We start from the raw sequence: 18,064 nt of genomic DNA, 5'->3' as shown, positions 1-18,064 counted from the left end.
CTACCATGGCAACTACACCTACCCCAAAGCACAACGCACTTCTGCTGATGCTCCCACTCTACCTAGACTGCATTCATTATACTATAAAAGACAGTCACTATAACAGTCACTATAACACTGTGTCAAACACAGTCACACATGCACTGGCAAAACACACTTGACCCCTCCAGTCGCCCATCTGTGTGCAAGCACTCAGCAGCTTAACTTACACAGCTGTTGAATGAAGGGCATGTATGCGTGTGTGAGCTCCTAAAACCAGAGATAAGAGATACATGAATTGTTTTCATGTAAGAAGAAAGACTCACTCTTCCCTGAACTTCGCTAACATGCTGCCAATAATAAAGCTGCCAATAACAAAGCTGGCTTTAAAAAAAAGCAGGATAAGTCTTTGATGAGTTTAAACATGGGCTTGTGTTTCAGGAGGTGCTGGCCTGTTGGCTGGAGTGATGAGTGGTCTGTTTATCACAGTCATACAGACAGAGGTGATGGCCAAATAAGAGGAAGCATGTGTCATGCAGTGTGAAGGATTACAGGGCTGTTATTGGATGCCTGCAGGCTCTGCAACACGACTGAACAAATGTAGACATCACAACACCGGAGATGTAAACCATCAGCCAATTAACATTTATCTGTCTGAAGAATGTAGAGCTCCTGTTGTTCTATTCTGCTTTATACAGTCTCAGTTGGGCACTATTACAAACCTCAGTGTACTTTTTTAGCCTACCAGTGCTAAGTCAAATACCTATGGTTTGTGGTATGGTGCTCTTACCAACTAACTTTACAGTTGGCTGAATGTGTACAGCTTTGTAGGTTGTTAAGCTCTTGTTATTAAAGCTGGGAATACATCAGTATTTATATGGCCGACCAAATCACTTCAATACCAAATTTCACTATTTAAGTATCCATGAGTCAATTAACATGTTCTAAAATCCAGAACAAGTTGATTGGGTGTCTAAATTACACTCTGTAAATATGATCAAAATGGGCACTTCTGAATCAGTCTGGAATTGGCTAAAGTCATTAAATATTGAAGTCACACTCACTTTCAGATTGTAATTTAAAAGAAGGTATCACAACAATTTTCATTTAAGAATCTGTATTGAAGTCCAGGTATCTGTATTGGAATCCGTATCAAAACATTTCAAATGACTCGTGGTATTTGGAGCACAAGCAATATATCATCTGGCCGATATTAAGGCTTCATGGGCTTTGATAAAGCACAGATTTATATAAGAAACAAGTTTTGTATTATAATTAACAGAAAGCAGCCTTTAAAGAAACTGCTAAGCTAACAGTCATCCACTTGCTGACATAACACTTTAACTATAATTAAATATAGTTATAAAACATGTAAAATGAACCCAGACATAACCTTTAGCATAACACTAACATAGAAAATGTTAAAATTTTATTTTTTTTAGTTTTGAGTCAACTTGAATCAGAAATCATTACACATCTTCCTTTTTTTATTGTGACATATTTCAGAGTGAAAAGCAATATCAGGGAGGGACTCTGAACTAGCTGAAGATTTTCTCTCAGTGATAGGTGGAGGTGGTGGGTGGTGTAGGTGAAACTTAGTATTCTTGTGTAATATTATTTTTCACCACTTGCTATGCAGGTTTAATCAAAACTCAGAAGACATGTTAGAAGTGGGTAAAAGTCGTCCCGCTGCTCGCACGTGGTCACTCAGGTTCGTGGATGGTGGAGCGGAGGGATGGGATGCCAAACTGTTTCAGAGTGCTGCCGTGTCTGTGTGTCCTTCTGGTTCTCTCCTTTTAGCTAAGCTGTCATAATCAGATCTGCCGGAGTCATTAGCCACACTCTGTAAATGTTTACATCCCCTGTTTTACGTACAAACTAAAAGTAATTCCCTCTCCCTGCTTTTTTTCCGAGTATACAATCACCCACATGTCCCCCAGACACTGAAGGACGACTGACTGTCGAGCCCTCCTGCTACCCACTTCAGACCAGCTGCCCACGCCCCAGCTACCACCACCTGCCTTGGACTAGCTGCCCACCCTACACTGATGTTCTCATAGACTCCTAGATATTCCTACTACCAATACTACTGCTATTAATATTAGTAGTATAATCACTTGTAGGTAGTTTGACCAGAGGAGGATGGGTCTCCCCTGGTGAGCCTGGTTCCTCCCAAGGTTTCTTCCTCAGTTCTAAGGGAGTTTTTCCTTGCCACTGTTGTTTTTTTTTACATTTTTACACTCTTGTTAAAACTCTGTCTTTTCTGAAATTCTGTGAAGCTGCTTTGTGACAACATCCATTGTAAAAATCGCTATACAAAAAAATTTGATTTGATTTGATTTAAAAGTCACAACGTGTCAGCCAAATATTATGAAAAAACAAGAAATTTCCCTTTTAAATTATGCAGAATAATAAATCATGCTTAATTTGACCAGGAACGTGAAATAACACAGTTCAAATGTCTGATTTCAGGCTGATGTTAAGGTATTTGGCATTTGAGAATGCCTCATTTGACCATTCACTGCAGACAATGGACAATCCTAGCAGCTGGTAAAACACTGTTTGACTAAAGCTATTTGAATCTGTTCATTTTTATACCATAAAGAAATTACATTGGGTGATTTGATTATTTACTATTTATTATTGTAAATTTAGCAACTTAAAATCAGTATCATTACTGGTAGTAAAATCATATCGGTTTGGCCCTAATAATCATACCATCCATGTTTTAGTACTTTTGCCATTCATACAGCTCTTACCCGGTGCGATGAGGGGATGAGAGGACGTGACACTGCGGCTCATATTCACTGCCTTGGCCTCTGTCTCTCCTCCACTCTCTTGCTTCTTCCCTGCGTCTCCAGAAGCTCCAGGGAGCACACCTTTCCCTGTGGTGGTCCCCGAGCTGGTGGTTTTGAGGAGTGGGGTGGGCTGGATGGAGACTGGAGTCTGCTTCAAGCTCAGGGCCTGCAGGCCTGTGGACTGAGAGGAGGAAGACGTCCCCTGATGGCTGCGCAGGGCAAGATTCTGCACCTGGGAAAAGTATGTAAAGAAGTTGTTTACATTTTCCTAATATTTTTTATACATTTCTGACAATGAGAATACAATGACCTTTCATAAACACATAATCATACTCAGCCTTACTGTGATAGAAAAGGCAAGTATATTCACTTTTATAAGCTGTGTATAGCAACATAATGTTCAATATGTTAATTTGTGAATTACACTGTTCTGTTTCTGCCTGTATTTGTGAGTCTGTACCTGTGCAGATGCAGATGAGGTATTAGTATTTGTACTGGTGTCTGACTGGAGAGCAGTAACAGTAGCTGTAGGAGCAAGAATGAGCTGGGGGGAGAGAGGAACCGCACGGCCTAGACTCCGAGCTACATGAACCAGGTTACTTTGCTGAGCCTGCAAATACAGACACACATACAGAACTCATTAATCTGTAAGCTCTTATTTTACCCATCACTGTCTTTCGTTCTCACTCATTTGCACTGATTCATTTACAAGCAAATCATTTATTTTTCCTTCAGTATATACCCACGGAATATACAGTATAAAAAAGCTATTTACAGTCATATGCAAAACTTTGGTTACCCTTGATCAAATTATGTTGTGTTGGTTTTAAAAGTAAATATAAATGAACACATCCTCCATAGAGGATGCACACTTCTGCATTATAACGCACAATTATTTTCTGGTCTTTTTTCAGTGTGTTACTCAAAAATAAAAATGATGCAGTAAAAAATGTCCTGTAGAGGATGCATTAACATATTTTCACTTATTTTGACCGTGGTGTTCAAACTTTTGCATATGACTGTATCTAGGCAGTAAACACTTCTGTGCTGTCGGAACAAAACCACATATCTCCACTTTTGTCATTTTTCAGTTTTTGGCATAATTTAAAAATGCCTTCTGCTTTACATTGTGTATACACTTCATGATAAATGGACCAAAGGAAATAGCCCAAAATTAATTTTAAAAAAAGTCTGATTTAATTGATTTTCATTAAAAGTAAAGTTATCATTTTGGAGATATGAGGTTTTGCTCTGAGAGCAGCAATTTATTTGCTTAGGATCACAATAGACACACTTTCTGCATGTAAGCTCCACATAGAAGGATCCTGGTCACCCAGCAGGGAATTGAACCTAGGCCCTTCTTGCTGTGAGGCGCCAGCACTACCCACTGCGCTGGGTAGCCATTTCCAAACCTCTCCTTGAGGAAGCACAGTATTAATTGTAATAATCACCCCCTGTCTGATGTGGCACAATCAGTCCATTAAATAAAAAATTCTTGATACTTTATACTGCATTGTTGTTTAAGTTTATTTTAAATGTTAAATGGTGTTTTGTGTCTGGCAAAAACATTTATTGCCATGATAAACTTACACACTGTAGATAAAGTTTTCCTACAGCAAGATTTGAAAAGCTGCTAAGCTGCTCTTAAAGCTTTATGCTTGCAGTTTAAGAATAACAGCTTTTATCCTGGCAGGTTACTAAGACATATTATCAGTCCTGAATCATGACATGATAAACTGACACAGTATGTCTCATCTCTAGCCTGAGACCGAATCAGCACCCGGACCTGGGTGTGAAAGCTCACCATCTGGGCACGCAGGTACATCTGAGCCTGGCTGGCGGTGAGGGTGGGACTTGAGGCATTGCCAAGCAGCACCGCCTGCTGTGAGATCCCAGAAGGGGCGGAGTTTACACTCTGGGCGCGGCTTATTAACTGAGCGGTGGCAGGAGATGTGGTTAGATTAATCTGAGAGAGAAAGGGAGAGAGAGAAAGAGAGAGACCTTGCTCACTCTTAACAGCATACGCTCAGTCAGTTTGTTACCATTACTATTACTCAGCTGAAAACTTGCTAACCCATGATTCATTTCACACTGTATTCTAAACTTGGAATATTCAATACATTAAACAAATAAATAAGATGAGTTTGGATAGCCATATATTTCAACAACTCTGTATCCCTACTCTTTAGCTGAACTAGTCAAGCAAACACTGAATGCTGGGCTGTGTGTGCACTCACTGTAGTCTGTGATGATCCACTCTGGGTGGATGAAGTCCCATTCTGGGTAGAGTTCTGTCTACCAGCAGCTATACTGGCCTGAGAGAGAGGGCGAGACAGAGAAAGAGGTTATTATAGAGTGCTGGTCTTTAGTGAATGGCCTTTCGAGGCCACTACTGTACCACTGTCACTGACTAAGGAACCGACAGCAAGGCTACTAGTGATCAAGCAAGCTTGAAACAAATGGAAATAAAGTCTTCTCTGGTTCCGCTACCTTTTTATTAGCATTTAAAGCTGACCCACCTGCTGCACAGCTGCCAAACTCTGTAGCTGTGCTGTACTGAGGTGCTGCTGCTGCAGAGCTGCTGTCTGCAGCATTAGGTGCTGCTGCTGTGCCGCATACATCTGCTGCAGATACTGCGCCGCTGTGCTGGGCTGCCTGTGCAAGGCCTGCTGAATCACCTAAAGGACAGAGAGAGAGAGCGTGAGAGAGAGAGAAAGAGAGAGAGAGAGAGAGAGAGAGAGAGAGAGAGAGACCGAAGGAGAATGGATGTGCTTTTGTACCAACCTGCATTGACTGCACTGACTGTTCAAGCTCTCTGTAATTTAATCTTGAAACAGAGCACTTTCCACTTTAAAATTCCTAGAGTTGTTGTGAGCCCCTGGATGGGGAGTTTCTTTGTGTTTATCGCCCTCTTTTGGCCACAAAAGGAACAACTGAAGTACTCACTGAAGTTAAACCACAAAAAAGTTTTTTAGATTTGTGTCTTTAGTAATATCAATCTTACACATACAAACCTCGAAAGAGCTAATACTTAGGTTCACAGATCATTTTGCATAGTAAATAAAATGGCTATTTGCTTTCTAGACATTGTGTCCCCTTCACTGTCAAGAAAGTCAGCAAGTTTCTCTACAATAAACCATTTCAGATCATACCACTCTTAATGACTTAGTTTACATTTCAACCAATAAATTATGCAGAAATTTTGGAAAATTGATCACATTTCTCTTCAATGAACATTGAATATTTGATATTTACATCAAAGCTGCATGAATATGTGTACCTATACAGTATTTGCAACATCAATCATCAGTTTATGATGCATTTTAATGAAACAGGAATGATTTAGTATTCTTAACAAACGTCCAGTAGTCAAAGTAATCAAACTGATATTTACATAATGTAATAATGAAAATAATAATACCTTTAGTCAGCTTAAGAGATGTGCCTGAAACTCACTAACTAACAGGACTAGTGAAAGCTTGGGCTAAAAAAAGCAAAAAAAAAACTAAGCCACTAAAATAACTGAGATTCACTTGGCAGTTACAGCAGTGCATCAGCCTACAATGTCATCCTTTCTCATGCTGTCCTGACACCACTCAATGACACAGTGTGAGTCCTGAAGGTCTTTTCTCTATTCGCTACTGGCCACTGGCTGTTCCTCACACCTCCTAACTCCTCCCCCTACCTCAGTTTTCACACGGGACTGGGCGCTACTGTACAGTTGCTAGGTAACAGCAAGAGGAGGCTCTGACCCATGCTCTGGTGTGAGTACAGTGGAGCATAACCTCAACACACTACATGTTCAAATTGAGTACATAATATACAGACCCCATGCAGCTGAGCATGTAATTTACCACATCTCAGAGCAGGAGTGCTGATCAATGTTCAGATTTTGTACAAAATTCATTGTACCGTCTAGCTGCTCTGTGCTTGGTGATATATAGGGATGTATTTGGATGGGTAGTAGTGCACAAAGGTCTGAGTCTACTAACAAGAACTATATATTTTATTTATGAGAAGCAGTGTAGTTTGTTTATTTAGCTAAATTTAATTCCTGAAACATCATTCTTCACTGACCTGTACTAAAGGTAAATCTGCCACAGTAACTGACACATCCACTATTTGACTTAATCATAGTTTAAACTTGATTTTGTAAGTTTTTGTAAGTTAGTACAGTTCACGTTATTCCAGCTCTGTTTCAGAGCATTCAATAGTGCAAGGAGGCAGCATTTTATCTTCTTAAGCTTGACTGAAAAAAGGGATGCACTGAATTTGCTATACTCAAATGTGTATGAAAACCAAGAACCTAGGCATGCGGACTGAATCTACAAACATTTGTGGAAGAATGAGTTGCTCTCTGGAATTCCATCAATGAATTCCAGTGTGGTACCATGATAAAATGCCACCTGTGCAACAATTCCAGTTGTGAAATTTCCTCACGACTAAATATTCCACAGTAAACTGTCAGTGGCATTATAACAAAGTGGAAGCGATTGGGAACGACAACAACTCGCCACGGAGTGGTAGGCTACATAAAATGATGAGTGGGGTCAGAGGATGCTGAGGCGCATAGTGCGCAGAGGTCACCAACTTTCTGCAGAGTCAATCACTACAGACCTCCTAACTTCATGTGGCCTTCATGAGATTCCATGGCCGAGCAGCTGCATGCAAGCCTTACATCACCAAATACAATGCAAAGCATCGAATGCAGTTGTGTAAAGCGCCACCACTGGACTCTAGAGCAGTGGAGACGTGTTCTCTGGAGTGATGCTTCTCCATCTGGCAATCCAATGGACGAGTCTGGGTTTGGCGCTTGCCAGGAGAATGGTACTTGTCTGACTGCATTGTGCCAAGTGTAGTTTGGTGGAGGGGGGATTATGGTGTGGGGCTGTTTTTCAGGAGTTATGTTCTGCCCCTTAGTTCCAGGGAAATGTATTCTTAATGCTTCAGCAGACGAAGAGATTTTGGACAATTTCATGCTCTCAACTTTGTGGGAGCAGTTTGGTGATGGGCCCCTCCCTGTTCCATCATTACTGCACACCAGTGCACAGAGCAAGGTCCATAAAGACATGGATGAGCGAGTTTGGTGTGGGACAACTTGACTGGCCTGCACAGAGTCCTGACCTCAACCCAACAGAACACCGTTGGGATGAATTAGAATGGAGACAGTAAGCCAGGCCTTCTCGTCCAACATCAGTATCTGACCTCACAAATGCACTTCTGGAAGAATGATCAGAAATTCACTCCTAAACACTCCTAAACCTTGTGGAAAGCCTTCCTAGAAGAGTTGAAGCTGTTGTAGCTGCAAAGGGTGGACCGACATCATATTAAACCCTATGGATTAAGAATGGGAACTAACTCAATTTCATATGCATGTGAAGGCAAACGAGCAAATACTTTTGGCAATATAGTGTATTACATCAACTATTTGTGTACATTATATCAAACATTATTAATAAAAATAATAATATATACATTAATGGCAATGGCAGTTTCATTGTGTCACTAAAATTCTTAGTTTGATCTGCATGTTGTTAACAAATATAGTTAATGAATATATAATATAAAATAACAAAATAGCCCAATAATGATAAATATAATTATAATCAAAAAGAAAATGAATAACTATTATGACATAAATCAACAAATTATAGTACAGTAAAGAAATGCTGAAAATGATTTCAGGGCATGTTAGTGCATCTTTTTTGTCATTGCTGATAACTTAATGAAACAAAAGCCTACTTTGAGTTTAGAGTTTAAACTATAATTGACAGCTTTTTAATAATTAACAATTGACAGGGTTTTTTTTTGCAACAGCTAATTTTTTCAAGCAACCCCTAAAATCTTCTTCCATGACTTCAAAAAGTGGAAAGGACATCTGTCTTGTCACCCCTTAATTTGCACCAATGACATCAACAGTTTTGCCTTTGATTTCACGTGGAAATCACTTGAATCAAGTCAGTTCAATGCATTACTTTTTAAATGTTCCCAAACATGGGATTAATTCCTGCTGACAGTTTTCTCAAAACACAAACACACACACACACACACACACACACACACACACACACACACACACACACACACACACACACATTTTCTAAGCCGCTTCTCCCTCAGGGTTGCGGTTTTCTCAAAGCAATAGTGCAATATTCTAAAATAGTTTAAAACTGATCTGTCTCAGTGAACATATCAGTGAATAATAAGTTACAACTGAGTGAAAATGTGGGTTCATTTTGGGTTAGTGATTAAATAAATCCAGTTTATAGTGGACTCGTCACTCACAGTCATTTGGAGCCTACTGTAACTGATTATATGTCTAATGCATTGCAGGTAAAATTTGTGTAGATGACTAGATTCTCTGTTCTTGCCATTGCTGTCATTTTAATGATAAAGTAATGAAAAATAACTTTACAGGCAGCCCAGTGAATTCAAGGCTGTCACCAAGGTCAGCTGGCAGATTAATGGGGGGGAGATTTGCCTCTGAGGTCACAGGTCAAGGTTGATGCTGACTAAAACAAAGAGGGGAGGGATGTAAACCACAGTAACCTGATACAGTCATCAGCAAATGCTTGCAAAGATCTTGATGTGACACTGATGGAGTGTCCCAGCTGAGATGCTTCAGACAGTATGAACAAATTTCTTGATATTCTGTGCACTTCATGCAGTTTTCGAGATTGTCCAGCAGGAGGCAGCACAGGTAAATTATTGAGAGACGCTCACTTGGCAGCCTTTCTATGAACGTAGCACAAATTTATCACTCTAAAATAGGTGTGAGTGAGAAGTCGTGAGGGTGAGGTTACAAATGTGATGAGGTGTAAGTGTGTACCGCTGTGTTTGTGTTGCCTTTTCCCAGTGTGACAATGCAGGAGCTCATATCACTTGCGCGTTCACTGAAAAAATGCATTAAATTGACTTCATTTAAATATGTACATCATTTGCAAATTAATAAAATATATTAAATCAACACCAGTGTGTCTTTCAGTTTAATTATGTTTGTGTTGTTGTAATTATAAATTATGTTTGTGTTAATATCATTATGTAAAATTATACACCCATTTGAATCAAGTAATCAAAGCATTTGTGCATTCAAGGTTTGCATTAAACTATGGTATATGCAGTCCACAATTGTGTGCAAATCCTGGTCAAATTACATGCTTTGTTGATTTTATAAGTGAAATTAAGTTAACATAGCTCTACAGAGACACTCCTGCATACATTTAATGCACAGTGACTGTTGATGAGCTGAATTTAACATTTTGGGGAAAAATACAATATAAAATGAATGCTTTTTTTCTGCAATATGTGAAAGTAGTGAAGTATAAAGTACTTTGAAGTATTTCATATGACTGTATCACCATTCATAGTTTGTCTGTCTCCAACTGAGTAGACTGAAAAACACTGAAAGGTTATTCATGGTTCATTACTGTTTAATCAAGTCTATTTTTGTGTTTGTTAATTTAAAAAAAATTGGATTACTTGAAAATGTGTAGCTTACTCTATTAATAATATCACTCTTAGTGACAGCCCACTAACTGCTTGCATGGTTCCTCAGGGTGGAACCTGAGTTGTAAAAAGAGGAGAATTTGACAGGTTTCAAGAGGCACAATCAGAAGCTCATAAAAATAAATCAAGATGACAAATTGGATGAGGCACGTTAGATGTGTGTTAGTATCCTCTCTCAACCATCTGATATCTCTCAACACTTCAGAACTGTAGCGTTTAATAGCTGAACTGTAACTGGAGCCGAGTGCTGCTGTGCTTTGAGTGGCCTTCAGAATATAATATTCTTCGTCTGAAACTCATCCAAAACAAACAGTAAAATCACAAAACTGGAGCTAAGTATACAGTGTCATGAAGTCTCTCTTTCATGAGTTTATTTAGAGCCGGTGAGAATGAAATGTTTAAAGGTTTGTGCATAAACACTTTGTGCATAAACAAATTAGCATTTCTTCCATTTTGGAAGTTCAGTGCTATGAAGGGCCACCAATTCAGAGGTCAACACAGCCAAAGCAGTAGCTCTATTAGCTGAGGAAGCAAATTTGCATGTCAAAGTTGACCAGAGTTGAACCTTACATAAAATTTTACACACAAAAATTACTTGGCCTGGAAGTCTACAATGTGAAATCACTTGTTGTAGTAAATTCCATTGCAATGAAAGCAATTTCTCTCATGAAAATTCAGAGGCAAACACCAGGATGACTGGGCCTTAGCACAAGTAAATGGAATTTTAACTTTCCAACACTGCATGTGCAACTACAAGTGTCTGAAATAAACATAGGTGGTCTCTAGCTCTGTGTTTGTGTGTGATCTCACCTGCACAGTCTGTCGGTCAGGTATTCCGCTGTACACTGATATCTGCGGTACAGTCTGCCTGCTGCTGCTGGTGCTGCTGGCTGAGCTGGCAATGCTGCTGCTACTGCTGCTGGGGGTGTTTGGTGGGTTGGTGGTGCTGCTGGTGCTGGTGGTGGCGGAGGGGGTGTTGGTATTGGTGGAGGAGCTGGAGGTGCCTGTGCTGCTGGCACTGGAGGCAGGAGGACCCTGCTCACCCTCCATGGTGCCGCCCCGACGCCTCACCTTTGACCCACGACTGCCCCGCTGGCACACTCTACGCAAGCTAATAAGAAAAGGAGATTTCGAGTCAGGATGAGTAAACATGTCTGAAATTAGCTTATGTCCCAGTCAGTGCCTGCTATGTACTGTCAAATTAACAACGATAAAATAAATCACCCATTAGCACCATGCTGCGTAATTGGTTTTGCAAGGAAACTGAAATGCCCGAGTGTGGAAATTTAGTTAGGGACCACAGAGACAGCTGAACACTGACAGAGGGCTCATGCTCATATTACTAATCAACTTTTATTTAAAAGCTTATTTATTTAAATATGAACAAATAAAATAACAGTATATTTCAGTTTCAGATCTAAAGATCTCTAAAGCAGTTGAGTTTAACTGTAAATCAGTGGAGCTTATAGGCCACAGTGCTGTACATGTGAAGAGAGTCCATATGTTCCACATGTTTAGGTTAGCAAACTGAAGTAGCATTAATTAATCAAAGTTCTTTGGACATTTCTGTAATACTGAAGGCCGAATGATCCTTTCCAGAAGATTCCTTGCCATTATAGAGCTGCTCACATATCAAACCAAACAGTTTAAACAAACATCTGCCACACCAAGGGGGTGGAGAAATTAGGGAACGATTTTGCAGCCTTCTGCAATTTTGCATTCTTTCCCCAGTCATGACTGTTCTACACTCTCAGAAATAAAGGCACAAAACTGTCATTGGGGTGGGACCCTCAAAGATACATCTCAGTACCTTTAGTCAGGGAACATAACTGTACAATAATCCATTGAATTGATAATTTCTAAGCTGTACTGACTCCACACACCCTGTCTCGTCTCCAGGTTGTTTATTTTATTGTTTTAAAATATTAGGTTATGAAAAGGCACAAATATGTACTTTTTTCACGGGGAAACATATTTAAGGCACACATTGATGAACAAAAAATGTGCCTGCGCAGCACCTTTACTTCTAAAAGTGTATAGAAACAATCCAAACTGGCAAACATCAAGGAGAAAATGTTCTAAAACATTTGCTCAAAGGCTCATAACCTACATTTTTCTAGTGTTTTTTCTCTCCCTGAAGTCCACTTAGGTGTATGTCATACCTCATTTATGCATGATCATGATGCTTTAGAATGAACCTGGCTGTTTTTGTTAATGTGCCTTTAAGACTGATACATGTAAATGACCCCTCTTCTAACGGGCTGTTTTGTATTATGCTTCATTCAAAAAACTAGTTCAGGCTGTAACACTCCACATTCAGTGTGAACGGATGAGGCTAAACTGATGGATATTTGTAAATGTACTCATAAAAACAGTGAATTCAAAAATGGGCTATTTTTGTAGCTTTTTTTTTTGTTTAACAATGTTTCCACACTATATCAAAGTCTTATTTCATGGTTGTGAGGAAAATTTGCCATGATATGGGTCCTTGAATGTAACTTGGTTTTTCAAATGTTTTACTGATATATTCATGAAAGGTTCACATAATATAATGAGCACGACATTCAAATGATGTAAAAAGAAACATAAACATACACAATTATGTCAGAATCTTATCAGAATCTGCACACATTTGCTTAAGAAAGTCTGGCGTTTGGCTGAAATATTGGACATCAGCATCATTCTTTTATCCAGGGGTGCACCTTCAGTTAGACAAATGGTGGTTTGATCAAGGTCAGGTGGCTAATGCTTGCAGCAACTAAAGCCTAATGATGGGCAAACAAAGTACGGCAACAATTACAGCTTCTATATTGATGCTTCTACATCATACTATATTATACTACTGCTTGATCAATAATAATATATTCTTCATTCAAATAATATTCTTAACAGAAATAATAATAATATCCTACATATTCAGTACAGAGATGCGGTTTGGCGGTATTGTTTCTATCTGCATGCTGCTATAAATCTACAAAATCAACAATGATAAATATGGAGAGCAGCAAAAGTCAATTAACAATCACAGCACAGTAGTGTTGAAAACGGTTTTTATCTAAACAAAACAGGGTTTAGTAAGAGTTTTAAACAGTAATTGACAGCTCCATAATAATTGATATTTGACAGCTTGTGTTTTTTCTGAAAATCATCCTGCGACCCCTAAAGTTTTGTCACATAAAGTGGAGGGAACATGTTCCCCCCTGCACCCCCTGTACCCTCCTCCTCCCACTTTTTGTAACAGTGGTCATAACAGTCACATAAAACACCAATCATCTTGAGTAAAGACACAAAATGGTACAAAACACACCTTTTCCTCAGAGCAAATGACATCACTGCATTGTTTGCTTTTCAGCGTAATTTTTCCTAGACAAAAAAGCCCAAAGCTGAGAGTTAAATAAACATTTCCTTCACAAAGTCTCACTTTCCTGCAAAAAACCCAAACAGTTTGGACAGAGAACTCTGCTTTTAATTGTCAGCCTTCATCTAGCAGTAAAGGTCAAGGTGCAACCGAATGGCAAAACTCTCCAGGCTGTCTAAATTTCTCTTTGAGCGAATTTGGCTCCTTTTTTTGATCATTATCTTGTTTGGCACCTATACTCCAGTGTTTTGTTAAGAGCCACGAGGAACAGAGCTATCTCAGACGGAGATGACCGCGCTGATGGGGAGATATTTCAAAGTCACTCTCACCGCCCTAACAATAGCCATATAATCATAGCTAATCAAGGATAATGGATGGGAAGTGGCCACTTGGACTGAAGGGTCATCTATCTTACCCAAAATCTCAACACACACACACATACACGCTGGGTTAACTTCACTGTTCTGTTAATAGAATTGCATGCGTCCCCGGTCCCCTGGAGAGAAGCGCAGGCCTGGGGGTTAAGAGCACGTGGAAAGAGGGGTAGAGAGAGATACTGGAACATTTGGGAAACATTGAGTGGCTTCCGTTCCCCTTATTTGCTTACATGCACACACAAAAGTTACAACCCCCACACTGCTTACCTGAAACGGCCTTGCCCACCAAACCCCCCTTCACCACTTCTGCATCCAAACCATTAGCTTCACTTCACTCCCAATCTGTCAATCACTGTTTTTTTGTTTTTTTAGCTCAAACCAATTATCATCTGTATCTGCCGTTTAATTGGGACATGACATGAGACACAGTTGCTGTATATCTCAGTCCCCACAGACAATTTTCCTACACTATGAGGAGTTAATGAATTACAGCCATGGTAATTACATATTCTAAATATAAGCGCTGGGTCTCATTATTTCATGCAGGTGAAAATACATCAGGGAAATCACACTTGCAGTATAATTTATATAGAGCTATTGTGAGATAAGGCCCAGTAATGGTTTTGTGAGACAAGATACTAAGTTCCATCCACCATTAATGATGTTTGGGTATTAAATTGAGGATATAGGATGAGATTGAATTGAATAACTTTCTCATCATCATTATCATCATCACTATCTGCATCATACTAGGGCTAATATATATATGAATCATTTTTATATTGAAATTGTGATTTGAATGAGTGCAATTTTCAAATCACAGGAGCTGCAAATTTTAATTATAGCCTATATTATTATCTTGTCTTCCCAAGTTTAAGGTAACCTAATAGCACAGAGCCAGAGAATTGCATGTAGGTAAGTTAGACCAATAAAAATCGTCCATGTGCTATGGTATCACAACCACAGCTAATTGGCAGTTGCTATGTTCAGTGTTCAACCCTCAAGCCAAAGTGACTTTTCTGTTCTTCTTGGCCAAACCACAGGCCTGGGATTTAAATTGCATCCAAAATATTAGTTAAATTGCTATTTATTTTCCATAAATCATTCAGCCCTATGTCAAGCAGAGCTGCACCATATATTGTTTGCTAATTATTATCACAATATTACTTTTTGCAATACTGACCACAGACAGCTGAAATATGCAAAAGTACTTCTAGCCAGCTATAAACTTTCTGAACAATCACAGTTCCAGATGACAGTTTCTGTGAGCATCTGAATGTATCAATGTATTGTTTTAATCCAACAAATGTAAATTATATTGGTCCAAATAATGCAGGTCAGTCCTAACCCATGTCACATTACCGATTCACCTGTGCATTTTTCATATATCATGAGACATATTGCATTTGCAATATGCAGCAATATGATCTCAATGCTAGTAGCTTATTCACGATGTTAACTAATTCTAAACAACGTAGTCTCCTCAAAAATGGTTCAAGCCTGCGTAAATAAATAAATAAAACAATGCACATCAAAGCCTCATCAAAAACCTCTGCTGTCATCTGCAAAGGCAACTCTAGCACCTGAATCTATAAATATCTCCGCTTGGAATATTCAATAAGAAAAGCTGTTGTATTCGTCTTTAGTGTTTGTTCTGAGAGGCGACTTGTCACACTGAGTTGAGCTCCAACGCTTTCCTCTTTCTCTTTCTCTGGGTGTCAGAATAGACAACCCACCCAGCTGCTTCCTCCGTCTGTGCGCGTCCCTTCCTCACAGCCGTAGATCTGCTGGGGCAACTCCAGCGCACAGAGAAAAAAATTTGTGCAAAGGCCAGATTTTCAGTGATGTGGACACAGAACTACAACTGAGTAATACAAACAGAGGCATACTGAAAGTTTGAGAGATGTGTGAGGAAGATGGAGTTACAGATGGATGGAGAGAAGGCAGGCACATGGAAAGCTGGGAGAGGACAGGAAGGAAACAGCTAAAATAAACACATAGGGCCAGTTTCTCACACACATTAAGTCTAGCCTTGGACTGGCAGTGAAGTGCCAGTGGTTATGTCCCACTGAAAATCATTAGTGTAGATTAGGCTAAATTAACCACCTAAAACGTTGGCTGGTCCAGACCCCAATTCCTATTATTATTATTATTATTATTATTAACTATATTACATTAATATTGTCTTTTAGTTAACTTACTTTTGAAAATAGTTGAGCTGACAGTAGTTACATAGTAATAATTGAGTAATTAAGCCTTAAGAGTAATAACTAAATAGTAAGCCAGTTCCCAGACCCAGACTAAGTCTAAAAAAATTTTTTTTCTAATGGTGTACCTCCACTGGTGTTGCAAATATGCCCAAGACTAGGTTTAATCCATGTCAGAAAAAAAACAGTCCACAGGGTTTAATCTGGGTCTGGAAAGCCAGGCCAGAGAGGGATATTTTACAGAGATGTCCAGGTTCAGCCACAGAGAGAGAGAGAGAGAGAGAGAGAGAGAGAGTTCCTCTGCTAGACAAAGCCCAGCTCCTACCTCTTCTGCGGGGCAGTGCGAGCTCCTGTCGGCCCCGTGCTGAGCCCCATCCCCCGGGACCCTGACGCTTCTTTGTCTGACGTGCCTGTGTGTATATATGAGTGTGTGTGCGTGCGTATCCCAGTCCTGCCTCCTCGCAATGAGCGCTCTCCGTCTCAGCCAACTCAGTCTCCCTCTCTCTCACAAACACATCATCCGCACGCACGCACGCGAGCCCTCTCTGCCTCTTTCCACCCCGATTATGTGGTCTCCTAGCGACAGCCAACAGGGGGGTGCCTCTCGGAATCCCAACGCAGGGCCCTGTGCTGATTGGACGATTGGGTATCCACTAATGAAGATGATGGTAATGAATTTTTATCCTCTTCCACAAGCGATACCAAACCCAACCCCCCCTCCACACCACTACCCCTACAACCATCACTAGAATATTCACTGGAACTGGAAGAGAGGGTGGGTGCTGCCAAAATGCAAGAAGAAGGCCAGTCCCAGGAGAGAGCTCACAGTAAATATGATCCCTGTCCAGTACTTGATGTCTGGCATTCACTATTCAGTCTGAGAATCCATTAATTTGACAGACTACAATGTGGAACGGAGGAAGAGGATAGGACTAATAATAAAACCTTCTAAAATGAATCCGTTTAAAGGAGGACAAGGAAATTTACAAGGTCACGCTTAATTGATTGCTCCGCTTAATGAGGTCTTTTCTTGCTCATTAGCGCTGCTGTAAGTTTATAGTAAATGATTTCAGTCAGTTGTCTATGGCAAAACGGAGCGTTCCTAGGTGAACTAGCAGGGGAATATCATTTTTGGCACTCTTCAAACAACATGGCACCATATATAAATCAATAATAGTGGCCACTTTTGAGGAGGCACCTCAAATTGAAAATAAACACAAGAGCCTCAGCAGAGGAGAATAGAGCCTATTATCAGAGGAGCTAAATTGAGCCACTTATTCTCTCCGTGTTGCGTCTGATAGAGGCTACGGCACCCTGACCGAAATGGATTTCCCTCATATGTGAGTAAAATATCATATTGATTGCAGTCAGGCAGGCAAGAACGTCATTGATTGCGCTCTGCTTATTAGCATATAGATTAGCTGCTGGTGGGGGCCGATAAATTAGAGCGGAGGAGTGGAGTGTGGAAAGGAGGATGCGGAGAGTGAGCACATCAGGGAGAGTGAAAATAAGAGAGAGATGAGAGAGGAATAGATAAAGGGGATGGAGAGAAGGAGAGATGGACGGGTAGAGAGACAGGGACAAATGAATATGATTGGTTAACAGTGGCAGATGTGGGCATAAAAAGATAGAGGAAGATTTATTAGTCAGGTGTGGAAGCTGAGCAGAATGAGAAACAGATAAATAGCTTATAAGGCGTGGGGATGGAAAAGTACACAAAAGGGTTCTTTGGAGAAACCACTTTGGGTTCCCTAAGTAACCTCTCAGTGGTTCTTTAAGAAAGCATTTAAAATGTGAGCGCAAAGAACCTTTTGTAAAGTTCAAAGAACCTTTAAAAAA

General features: G+C 39.9%; 1 protein-coding gene across 3 annotated transcripts in view; it reads right to left on the bottom strand.

Annotated features, from left to right (window-relative positions):
• Window positions 1–18,064, bottom strand: part of phc2b (polyhomeotic homolog 2b (Drosophila)) — a 38,534-nt gene that overhangs the window by 11,777 nt on the left and 8,693 nt on the right. Inside the window, exons 1-7 of one of the 3 annotated variants that reach the window (XM_037535156.1) lie at window positions 16,551–16,735; window positions 11,094–11,394; window positions 5,297–5,455; window positions 5,015–5,092; window positions 4,582–4,743; window positions 3,238–3,387; window positions 2,739–3,009 (exon numbers count right to left, since the gene is read on the bottom strand). In XM_037535156.1, coding sequence (XP_037391053.1) covers window positions 2,739–3,009; window positions 3,238–3,387; window positions 4,582–4,743; window positions 5,015–5,092; window positions 5,297–5,455; window positions 11,094–11,394; window positions 16,551–16,600 — 1,171 coding nt within the window. In that variant the 5' untranslated portion in view covers window positions 16,601–16,735. Of the gene's footprint in view, window positions 1–2,738; window positions 3,010–3,237; window positions 3,388–4,581; window positions 4,744–5,014; window positions 5,093–5,296; window positions 5,456–11,093; window positions 11,395–16,550; window positions 16,736–18,064 lie in introns of those variants that run through there. The other 2 variants (XM_037535157.1, XM_017697844.2) reach the window with 2 other exon arrangements.

Source organism: Pygocentrus nattereri, chromosome 26, assembly GCF_015220715.1.
Source record: "Pygocentrus nattereri isolate fPygNat1 chromosome 26, fPygNat1.pri, whole genome shotgun sequence".
Taxonomy (NCBI): domain Eukaryota; kingdom Metazoa; phylum Chordata; class Actinopteri; order Characiformes; family Serrasalmidae; genus Pygocentrus; species Pygocentrus nattereri.
Note: the sequence above shows the minus strand (reverse complement) of the source record. Positions and strands in the feature narration are given on the sequence as shown.